Source organism: Calidris pugnax, unplaced genomic scaffold (assembly GCF_001431845.1).
Source record: "Calidris pugnax isolate Ruff unplaced genomic scaffold, ASM143184v1 scaffold24, whole genome shotgun sequence".
Classification (NCBI taxonomy): Eukaryota; Metazoa; Chordata; class Aves; order Charadriiformes; family Scolopacidae; genus Calidris; species Calidris pugnax.
The window spans coordinates 88,591-100,644 of NW_015090922.1; the positions used below are offsets into that span (position 1 = coordinate 88,591).

Below are 12,054 nucleotides of genomic sequence, written 5' to 3' on the forward strand. Positions count from 1 at the left end.
GAGGAAGCAAGAAGCACAGTAAATTTCTGTGGCCTGAAACAGAAATAAATTGGTTCCCTCCATTCCAGAAGGGATTACCCATTGCTGTCTTCCGGGTGGTGATGTGAAGGGATTTGTGCTTCTCCTAAATCCAAGGTACGTTGCCGTAATCCTTTCCTCCAACTCTTGCAGGAGGACACTGTGTCATAAAAATATTTCTGAAAATAACTGGCAGTGAAGTTTGAAATTAAGTGCTGTGCTGAGGTCTGTATGATTGCAGCCCCAGACTGGTTAGAAAAAGCAAATGATCCTCAAAGTCTCTATAAACTGTATAAATAAAATATTACCTGGTTTATAAACAAGTAAACAGATGGTCCCCAGAAATTCCATGCTGCCTCTGCAGACTTTGAGGCTTGTCCTTGTTCCACAGCATGTCTCTGGGGTCCAGTTTCAGAAAACGTGCTTCTTCGGTGCCCTCAGCAATGAAATCTTTCAAGCTTTGTTGGACACGTGCTGAAAAGGAGAAGTCACAGGTGTGACAGGAGGAGAACTTTCTTGATGTGTCCCAGGATGGGGAATTTATTCCTAGTGAGGTCGGTCCAGTTGGATTCCGTGATCGTTTGCAGGTGTTGACAGTGATGGTTTGCTGGGCAGGGAGCCTGTGGTTCTGAAGTGTTGTTCTCCAGCAAGATCTGAGGTGAAAGGATCCAAAATTGACACTGTGGATTTGCAGACCAGAACCTGGTTTCTGTGTGACACAGTTGCATCCGTGCTAAGTCCAGCATTTACATTGTGGCTTTCACAGAGTTCAGATTTTGCAGAAGCCACATCAATGCAGTTGCATCTGTGGCAAGTCCAGCGTTTACATTGTGGCTTTTACAGAGTTCAGATTTTGCAGAAGCCACATCAAAGCACCAGGTGGAAACTGAATCCGTGTCCGTGAAAGCCACATACCGCAGTACCCACCTGCACCCTTTTTCCTGCCCCGCTGCAGACAGACAACTCTGGAAAAAATGGAAATTAGAGCAAAAACTGCCAGCCAGTGCCGGATCCAAACCTGTATGGTGGCGGCTGTACGTCCAGGAGAGCTCCCTCCTCCCTTAATGCAGGGAGGAACCAAAGTGGGGTGAAATGGAGGGAGGGGAGAGGTGTCTGCCAGATTCCTGCTCAGGAGAAAAGTCTTGTTAACCAAATCACAGTGCTGTGCTGCAGGAGGATGAGCATGTGGACAAGCAAGTGAAGGAGAATAAGATTTACAGGTAAGTCAGCCCTAATTTCAAGGACCATTTCTTGAGACAGCAGCTACCTACAGCATAGGAACGCTATGGGGAGGGGGAGAAAGTGAGCACTTCAGGGCTGGATCTGCCTCTTCCCATGTTTGGCACAAGACTCAATACTGACATTCCACAGCATTAAAGTACAGCTTATAATTAGACCTACTCAAAGAAAAATCCCATTAACTTTTCAGACTGAAAACACCCAAATGGTCTCTTCAACCGTATACTTTGTTCTCTTTTCATGAGAGAGAGCCAACCTTTAAAAGCCAGCCTTGGTGGTTTGTAACAGAAGGAACAGCCCTTTTCTCTGTAAGACATTTGGACATTTTCAATGCAAACAAGTCTCAAACACCTGTGGCCACTCAGAGAAGTGGCGCTCTCAGTTAACCTCAGCATGTACCTTAATATTTCCGTGCTGGACCATGTAAAATCTGATGCCCAGAGACCTGACAGCGATACAATCATTACACACCAGAAGTGGTGCTCTCAGCTGACCTTAATATTTCCGTGCCTGGACCATGTAAAAACTGATGCCCAGAGCCCTCCCTGGGTTATGGCAGAAGAGACCTGACAGCGATACAATCATTACACAGCTCAACGCAGAAAGCCAGCTACAGTCATTTTATTTGTCTTCATGCCTTGTGGTTCACTACACTTGTTTACAATACAAAGACACCAGTCAATACAAAATACTCAATGACCATATATTAGTATTTTTCTTCATAGTATCCCTGAAGTGCACAGGCCCTTCCTTTATAAACACTGTTGCATAAACTGCTGTACATGAGACAGACACTCCTATAATGTAGCTTTTGTTATTAAAAGAAGCCAGATGCAGACAATTTGGACATTTTCCTGTGACGGGTTTAACTTTGGGACAGACAAAGGGTGATGTCTTTGCTGCTGTGAAAGGCTGTTTTATGCTGTTCCTGTGTCAAGGTTCTTGTCACCCAGACAGGCCCGCTGACACAAGCAGACATGCAAAGTTAAATCCTTCAGAGCCCGTTCCAGACCGTGTACATCACGCAGGGTGGGCACAGGGGGAGGGAGACCAGGAGACCCGCAGTACCTGCACCTTCTCTAGTCCAGCAAAGCCCCTCTCCTGCCCCTCCAGGAAGCAGAACCACCCAAACATCTCACCTCACTTCATTTCCAGGCCCGTGATGGAGAAACAAGGGTCAGTAGCCAAAAGGAAGATGAGGGGACAACTGGTAAGGCAGATAACCAGGCACCCCAACCTCGTGTACCTCCAGCAGCGCACAGAATCAGAAACCTACCTAACATCTACAGGGAACGGGGAACGTCCAGGTGGAAACAAGCCATTTTCAGAGGATGAGGGGGGTAGCACAGGATTTTCCCAGTCGTACTTGACATCCTGTAGATCACACCGCGTCCCGCTTTTCCACTGTAGAGTGAAGAAGACACATAAGACCAGGGTGAAAATCTTGCCAATGAAGATTAACAGGCTTAAAAACAAGTTCCTTAAAAAATTTACATTGAATAGATGTTTTAAAAAATAAGTCATAGACAAAAATGGGTAAGAGGGTTAAAAACTTTAATATTTCCCCCCCCACCCCCACCCCCGCGACTAAGCCTGGCATGGAAAGGTTTAATAAGGGAATTTGGGATTTACACGTGCCAGGGTGCTTTGGTCTGGTGAGCTCATGGTGACTTACTGAAGCCCCTTCTGTTCCTGCAGCCCTGAGAACTCAACAGGTGAATCTTTCTAGACACAGAAATTCAAAATTCCTAGTTCACATCTGGACAAAACGCTCTTGCTAATGGGGGCACAGCCCTAGGAAATGTGCCAGAATGAAATCACTAGAAATGGGAACAAAGGAAATAATGAACACTTCCAGCCGTTGTAAGAGAAATGCTAAAATAAATGCTGTGAAGTACCTTCTTGTACGGAATTTAAGGCACAGCCTCCTTAAAACTATGCCCAGTGTGTTACTCGGCTCTTTACACACACATAGTCTGTAACCCCTGAGCTGCAGCAGTTAGAGAGGGAACAGGCATCATTAAGGAAACTCTCCACATCACCCCAGTGATACAAATAAAATCTCGCATTGTCACTGCAATCTTGGCAAGGCTTTGGCAACGGGAAAACAGGCATCATTAAGGGAAACTTTCTCCACATCACCCCAGTGATACAAATAAAATCTCGCATTGTCACTGCAATCTTGGCAAGGCTTTGGCAACGGGACAGACGCTTAAAGTCAAGCAAAGCAATTACAGAATGACCAGGAAACCACCTTGGATGCAGCCTGCACATAAGTAGCAGAGCATCCGTCAGTGCAGGCAATTAATTAGTAGAAATCATTTGTCATTGAGGGTATTACTTGTTTTCTAAGAATAGGACCCTTGTTTCTGAGTGGCAAGATTTGATTCGCATCAGTATTTGCAAAACACTTTTTGCAGACTGGGGTGCTGTGCTTGGAGAGCACACAGGTGTATGGAACCAAAGGCTCACAGTAGGACAGCTCAGAAATGTTACAGTTTTTACATTAAAAATAAGCCCAAACCAGATTCCTGAATTCATCTGACTTCCAAGGGGGAGGAGGGTTAAAAAAAAAAAAAAAAAAAAAAGCCTGACACACAAAAAACCAACACCCAAATCACAATAAAGCATTTTACACAAAGGAAGGTGTCTTAAAACCAATGGCTAACGCTGAACAGTATTTCAGTGCTCCCAACCCAGCAGACTGGAGAATTTCAGTAGTAATTCACCATTTCCCCGACCAGAATTACCTCCTCACATATTCCACAGGTAAGAAGCAGTAACATGTTAAGCTCCTTCATTTTTTACAACTCCCGTTCTGCAAGAGCATTTCAGTTGAAATTCCAATAAAACAACTGCATGGCACAAGCCGCAGAGCACTGACCCCGCGCTCACCGTGGCTGGGGAAAGCCTTTTGCCCCCACAAACTTCCAACCACCTCTTGCTGCTCCTGCTTTTAAAAGCAGAAAAGCTGCCTTTAACATCGTTACCTGGCAGCTTATCTGCAGTTGTGCAGCATCAGATCCAAGAATTAATAATTTCAGCTAATCAAAGATCACTAACTTAGCAACTTCTCGTTCCTATGTATTTTTTAAGGACACTCAGTCAGATTCCATCCTCGGAACCAAGTCAGGGGTGGCAAAACCTCAGTGTGCTCCTACGCAAAGAGGAGCTAAAGAAAGCAATGAGGAGCTTCACTCCTTCTGAGAATGAGAAAGCAGGAATATTTAAATGAAAATTGCTATTTTATGTGAATAATACACAAGTGTAAGAAATTGTCCTGGTAGTGCTTCCCTCCTGAATTAATCAGCTTCCCTGAGGCTCTGGGCAACTACCACATTGAAGCTACTGAGTGAGAAAGAGCGAGACCAGTAGACACTAACGTGTTAAGCTCCTTCTTTTTTTATGAGTCCTGTTCTGCAAGAGTATTTCAGTTGAAATTCCAATAAAACAACTGCACGGCACAAGCCGCAGAGCACTGACCCCGCGCTCACCGTGGCTGGGGAAAGCCTTTTGCCCCCACAAACTTCCAACCACCTCTTGCTGCTCCTGCTTTTAAAAGCAGAAAAGCTGCCTTTAACATCGTTACCTGGCAGCTTATCTGCAGTTGTGCAGCATCAGATCCAAGAATTAATAATTTCAGCTAATCAAAGATCACTAACTTAGCAACTTCTCGTTCCTATGTATTTTTTAAGGACACTCAGTCAGATTCCATCCTCGGAACCAAGTCAGGGGTGGCAAAACCTCAGCGTGCTCCTACGCAAAGAGGAGCTAAAGAAAGCAATGAGGAGCTTCACTCCTTCTGAGAATGAGAAAGCAGGAATATTTAAATGAAAATTGCTATTTTATGTGAATAATACACAAGTGTAAGAAATTGTCCTGGTAGTGCTTCCCTCCTGAATTAATCAGCTTCCCTGAGGCTCTGGGCAACTACCACATTGAAGCTACTGAGTGAGAAAGAGCGAGACCAGTGTGACACTAACACTGGTGAGCGGGACAGAGTCCCTCCCTGGTGGCCATTCCACGAGGAGAGCTGTGAGCCCCGTGACCTTGCAGATTGCAAATACTCTCTCAGTTGAAGCCCAAGAAGCTGAACAGGGTGCAGCAGAACACCCGAAGCGTCCCCCTCGTTATCCCCCCCGAGCCCACGCTGCCATGGGTCCCCAGCACACAAACGCAGAACCGGGAGCAGCCCCTGCCTCAAGCTTCCCGACACAAGACATTTTGGTTTCCTACACACAATTTTGGCATTCATCTAAATAAAGTATTTTAATTCTGTTATCAGAGGTGTCAGAAAGGCAGGTCAGGAGACCACACTACCTCCCCCCCCTCTTAGTTTTTTTTTTCCAAGGGTGGTGGCCCAACCCAAACTCTCCACTTTCAGACTGCACATCCCAAGGGCTGGGAGTACAGAATCACAGAATCTCAGTGGTTGGAAGGGACCTCAGAGATCATCAAGTCCAACCACAAAAAAAAAACAAAACACCAAAACAAAACAAAAAAAATCACACCACACCAAACGCCCTCCAAAAACACCGCACCCACCAACTAAACCCCACACTCAACACCTTACCATAAACCAATAACCTTGGGCACTAGATCATGCCCTGAAGAGCCATCTATACGTTTCTTAAATACCTCCAGGGATGGTGACTCCACCACCTCCCTGGGCAGGCTGTTCCAGTGCCTGACCACTCTCTCAGTAAAGTAATTCTTCCTAATATCTAATCTAAATCTCCCCTGCCCCAACTTCAGACCATTTCCTCTGGTCTTGTCATTTGTCCTTTGGGAGAAGAGGCCAACACCTGCCTCTCTACACCCTCCTTTCAGGTAGTTGTAGAGGGCAATGAGGTCCCCCCTCAGCCTCCTCTTCTCCAAACTAAACACGCCCAGTTCCCTCAGCCTCTCCTCATAGGACTTGTTCTCCAGGCCCCTCACCAGCTTGGTGGCTCTCCTAATCTGCGTATCAGTATCAGTACGTATCTGCGGATACTGGTTTGTTCCCTTACGAAGACTTACCTCAGTGTTTGGATCCGGGGCCAGATTCGGAGTCACTTCACTGAAACGAAGAGTCTTGGACTAAAGAACGCCTTCCTGTTCCTTTGCTGATGCTCCAGCACACCCATTTCTGTGGAAACAGGTGCCCCTTTTTGGGATAGCGTTCATGCTAAAACAGCTCCTTGCAACCCTAAGTTGAAGTTACTAATGCACATCTTTACACATGAATTATTTCCTACATCTATGTTTTGACAACACACTTAACTGGAGTATTTTTCATGCACAAGGTGTACAAAATGAGTCAATGCAGTGTTTGTCTTTAGACCACTATCATACACATCTTTTGTTAAAGAAACAAGGGCTCTAGACCCTTCAAATACGGACAGTGTCTGGCATCCAGATTGTGGCACGACTGTAGTCTTCTGCCTTTATGTTGTTGTTTGTAGAGGGGATGTCAGAGGCTGTTGTAGACCTCGGAGGTACCTGGGTGGCTGTCCATAGTCAGGACAGGTGGAAGCTTCTCTCACGACCACAGTCCTTTAAAACTTCATCTTGGTTCCACTTCGACACGCACAAGTTCTGCATGGAGGACATTCCTACTTTTGTAGGACAGGAGGAATTTTAAAGGGCTTTACTCAGTTTTCGTGCTCAAACACAGGAAAAATAAAACAATAAACCCAGCCCAACACCCCACCAGCCCCCCCAGAATGCCTGACAGCACCTACACCCATCCTCTACGCTCCCTCTCCTCTCTTCCAAGTGGTGGAGTACAACCACTGTCTCTACTGCCCTGCCAACACCCCCATAACCGCTGCGCACTCAAGGACTCTCGAAGACTGGACTGTAGCTGGAACACGACTTAGGAACGGGTCATCGCGTCACCATTCGGCGCCCTCGCGTCCTTTTTTCGGATTTGGAGAGAGGAGGCTCTCCCCAAACCCGCTACGGGAGATCTCCAGGTGTCCCACAGCAACCACAAACCATGGCAAAACCCCGGACATGAAACACTCAAGGCGGTGAGCGGCAGCCTGACACGGAAGCAAAGAACACACAACTGAGAAAAAGCTCACGGGAAGGGCATGACGACAACCATGCAGATGAGGTGATGCGACAGCAGCTGGGCCTTGCAGGGCCTGAACATCTGTTCCCTTTATCCTCCCTCCCCCTTGGTTCTTCTCCTCTATCGGGGCTCCGGTGATCGGAAGCCTCTCGGGTTGGTTGAAATTACAGCTTCGAGGGTGGCACTTTTGGAGCAGGTTGGCACAAAATGGAAGGTAACGGCGTCCGATCCCTCGCTGTGGTGTGTTGGGTAACGGGACATCTCTTCAAGGCTCAGGGGCCACAGGGGGAAAAGTCAAGAGGGTCGAGGGCTCTCAGGGCCCCTGCTGGGTTATGTGGCTCTTGTTTCTAAGGATGGGGTCCTCGTAACTGCCAGCGCCCGGCGGCGCGGGGGCTTCCAAGGGTAAGCCCTGCTGTTGGTATCCGTAGTTGACATTCCCACAGGGGAAGTGGCGGAGCCTAAAGAGAGGCACTTCTTTAACGCTTGCTGTTAGGGAAGATGGCTCTAGCAGCAGGGAGGAGCCTGGCAGCCTCCCAGTCACAATGTTGGGCCCCACAGTACAGTTTCCTTCCTGTCCCAAATTCTCCCTCTCGGGCATCTCCTTCTCCAGCAGGGAGCTGGTTTTGCTGGCCTGCTTCTCTGCAAACCAGGAACCGTAGGTTGGATTCCAGAGGTTGGTGGGCTTGTTCCTGGAGCCCCGGCTTTTGTGCAGCTCCGAAGGGGGGTTGGACTGGGCATAGGCCATGTTGATGTGTCCCCCCGCTGGGGCCGACTGCACCTTCCCCGGCACCGGTGGTTCCAAGGCTCCCGCTTTCCCGAGAGGTTTTCCAGCAGCGATGGCTGACGGCAGGGGTGGTGGAGATGGCAGGGTTTGCTTCTCGTCCTTTCTGTCTTGGTGTGTGGCGACCAAGAGAGGAGGAATTCCTTCCGGATCGTCGGGGCGCATGGCTACCTTCTCCTCCTCTTCAGCTGACGGGCCATATTCTACTGGCAGAGCAGTGTTGATGACATCTGGGTCCTGCCGGAGAGAAGGACGAGAATGTCTCAAAGCCTGCTGCTATCAAGCATACTTGGACTTGATGAAAAACCTGACACATCTGACAGCTGTCGCGCTACAATCACAAGAGCATCGTTCCCACCTTCCAGGAGCTGTGAGATGCAACGGGATACCCTTAAAATCAAACTCTTTAAAAAAAAAAAAAAGCAACCCTAAAACTCACCACACAACAGCAGAGGCACAAAACCAATGAAAACCATTTTTTATGTCCAGCCAAATTTCCTGTGGGAATGTTGTTTTGGAATCTATATCATCTCAGGGTTCATAACATTCTCAGATAATATTAAGAAAGTTTCAGCCATGAAAGTATTGCCTCCACACAACGAGGGAGGAAGGGGAACACAGAGAGAAGGCAATCTGGCAGACCCCTTGAAGCCTGAATCCATAGGGACTGTGGTTCTGAGCTATTTAAACAGTTTTGAAAATTGAACTGAGAGAAAATGCAGCGATCTGGGCAACCTTTAATTATTGCTGGATGCCATGGCAAGCTGTAGAGAGCAGAAAACAACCCCTCCCAATCCCAGGATCCAAACACACATGAAAACCAGACCAAGCCTCCCGAACAGTGAAGGAAAGTAAACTGACCGAGGTAAATAACTGTGTGAGGCCACACAAGAAGCCTGTGCTGATATGGGCAGCAAAACATTTCCCAAACTAGTTCACTCATAAGCTAAAAATGGTGGTAAAAAAGAAATGGATCAGATTTCAGCCTAGAAAGGCAGCCACATCCTTTCCTCGTTGCCCAGCCTTAGAATCCCCAGTGCTTTAGCACAGCAGTCCCCACCTGCCCTCTCCAGCACACTCAGATTTGAAAAATCGCTGATTTTTTGCTACATGCAGAGGGTGCTCTGAGCTGGGACATTTCTGGTGGGTGCTGACTGTGTCCTGAGGGTAAGCACTGGGATGGAGGGGCTGACAGGAAGCGTGTGGGTGTTGGCCTGTCTTAGCTCTTTTTGTTTGTTGGAATCTGTGCTTTATAAGCAGAAGCAGAGCTACAGGTCTGAAAGCTGCGTAAGCTTGTGTGAGACTGTGCCTTCCAGCAGCGAAAGGCAAGAAGGATCAACCAGGCATTGAGGTAATATCCCCAGCTACTGGTCCCAGGCTGACACCAGTAAGGCAGTGTTGCCTTCTCCTCTTACGTTCTGGCTTGCCTAGACTGCTCCTCAAGAAGAGCTGTCTCCACCCACCTCATTGCAGACAATTGGACACCCGTACCTGAGTGCAGTACTCAATCCTCTCCAGGATTATGGCAAAATTTGGCCGGTCTTCAGGCTGGTGCTGCCAACACTGGGTCATAATGCGGTAACTGAAAGAGCAGAAGGGAAGGTGCTCGTAAATGGCAGATCCTGTTGGTACCTAACAGGCAGTCACTGCAGCTTAGAAACCAAAAACCCAACACATCACTGATCTGACTTCTAATCTAAGAGTGATTTGATTTCCCCAGAGTTGGACAACTGATGTGCCGGCAAGCACTGAAATGTGGCCACCAATGGGGTGAAATTCACAGCACGTCAGAGAAACAACTCACCCACCCGAAATCCCTTGGATGAGTCACTAAAGGTAGGCAGGGCTACCAATAACAGAGCCCGGTTTTCCCTCCCTGTGAACAGCCTTAAGCACTTGCAGTTCCCCAGCTAAACTAAGACACAGAAATACTGCACCCTCTTGGACCAAGCAAGCAGTGGCCAGCACTTCCCAAAGGGGCCCTGAATTATCCTCCAAAATAGACAGAAAAATGAAATAGTAGAGAAGTCACTGGCACTCAAGTCTGTAAAGCAAATCAGCCACAATAAGATCAATCTTAAAGACATTAACTTCTGACTAGAGAACAGCATTTGAAACGGAAACTTATTTCCATGAATATATCAAAGTTAAAAAATTCATACACAGGGCCAGGGCAGTTTTTAGGTGGATCCATCCTTCCTCCATTGGTGACGAACTCCAGAACCTCCTGGTTACTTTTGCTGGGGTAGGGCATGTATCCCAAAGAGAATATCTCCCACAGCAACACGCCAAAGGACCTGAGAAAAACACAGTGAAGGACACGGGAATGACCATGACTGAGGGGCAGCGCCTAAAGGTGCAGCCAGCACCATCAGCACTGCTCTCTGCAGTCTGTGCTCGTGGAAATCACCGCTGCAGGACTCAGACAGAAATAAGGTGTGCAGTTGTAAGGGTGGAATCAATTAATGAACACTAGTAGTTGCTTGTTAAGTGAGTGAAGCCTAGGATACAGGTAGGTAAATGTGGTTGCTTTGTCCTTGTACTCAGCAATGTTCAACTAGATGTAACAAATGTTAAAGTCAGGTTATGCTTTTTTGAGGCAGGACTGAGTGGAGCAGTGGCCTGATCACTTAGGACAAACTTTTCCTCTTGAATAAGCTACTCTGCATGAAATAACACACCAGCGAATGAATCCCCACGTGCTCTCAGCCCCCGAGCCCCCGCCTGTAGCTCAGAGTGCAATAAAACCATTTCCCAGCCATCACCACAGCACCTGCACCTGCCTCAACCTCCCTTCCCTGCCCGCTCACCCCCTTTGGTCTGATCTTTCTTGCCTCCTCCAAGATTACTGGCACTGAAAGACCCAGCTCGCCTCTTTAGTAAAGGAGAAATGAACAAGAACATGTGTTTTTTACAAAATATTCACACTTTACAAAAGGAATCCACAACACAGACAGACAGACCAGATAGAGAAGGAAAGGAAGCTCACCATGTGTCTGTTTTTGATGTAAATATCCCTTCCATGAAAGCCTCAGGAGGCATCCATTTGACGGGCAACATTGCACACCCACCCTTCCGATAGTAGCTGGCTCTGCAAAGAACAAGCAAAACAAAGAGTCAGCCAAGAATTCAGAAAATGCCATTAATTTGGGGTTTTTATAATTACAAATCCAAAAACATGGCTCTGTATGAGAGACTAATTTAGGTGAAACAGCACGGCAGAGAAAATGCTGAAGAGACCTGTTCCTTGTCACAAAAATAGTGGAAATGGGCAGATGGAGCAAGGACTGCTCCAACCTCCCTCGCTTTAGGCCCGATCTGGTGAACCCGAGTTATCCTTCTCTGTGTGCATCCTCCTTGTGATTCACTCGCACAGTAAACCACTGCCAGCAGAGCCATCCTCCTGTGCTTTTCAGCCACAGCAAGGTCTCCACCTCATCTCACACATGGTCACCTTGAGCATCCCCACCAAAAATAAACAAAGCGTGTTCCATATGTAGCCAGTGAAATCCAAAAACTCTTTATAAGAACGAGGAGGTTGATGAGGAGGACGCTTGGCCATTAGAGCAGGGGCAGTAGTACAAAAGCCACCTTCCATGCTCCTGAGACAGGAATCACATCAGTCCTTTAGTGGTGTCATAAAAAATAAAACCTACAAGCCCCAAAGCCTGTGCTGGCGGCTGCGGGAGGCTGCTCAGTGCAAGCTGGTATTGCTGCTTGTAACTCCCTGAGCATCCAAAGGATATTCCTGGGCATAGAAACACTCACAAACTTCAAAGGCACCTTTGAAAACTCAACACGAAAGCATTCATCTTGGCAGCCAGTTCTGCAGGTCGTGTGAGCGTGACAGATGCTATTTTGTCCCAGCAGAGCCCCATCTGACAGTGGGGGGCAGACTGGGGGCTCTTTGTGAAGGGAGAGAGAGAGGAGGGGGAAAAATAAAGCAGCCCTGATACAC

General features: G+C 47.5%; 1 protein-coding gene across 1 annotated transcript in view; it reads right to left on the minus strand.

The window, feature by feature from the left end:
• Positions 1–624: 624 nt before the first annotated feature.
• ALK (anaplastic lymphoma receptor tyrosine kinase) overlaps positions 625–12,054 on the minus strand; it is a 234,102-nt gene continuing 222,672 nt past the window's right edge. Inside the window, exons 24-29 of the mRNA XM_014951272.1 lie at positions 11,086–11,187; positions 10,259–10,393; positions 9,588–9,678; positions 6,277–8,333; positions 2,534–2,661; positions 625–671 (exon numbers count right to left, since the gene is read on the minus strand). Coding sequence (XP_014806758.1) covers positions 7,629–8,333; positions 9,588–9,678; positions 10,259–10,393; positions 11,086–11,187 — 1,033 coding nt within the window. The 3' untranslated portion in view covers positions 625–671; positions 2,534–2,661; positions 6,277–7,628. The remainder of the gene's footprint in view (positions 672–2,533; positions 2,662–6,276; positions 8,334–9,587; positions 9,679–10,258; positions 10,394–11,085; positions 11,188–12,054) is intronic.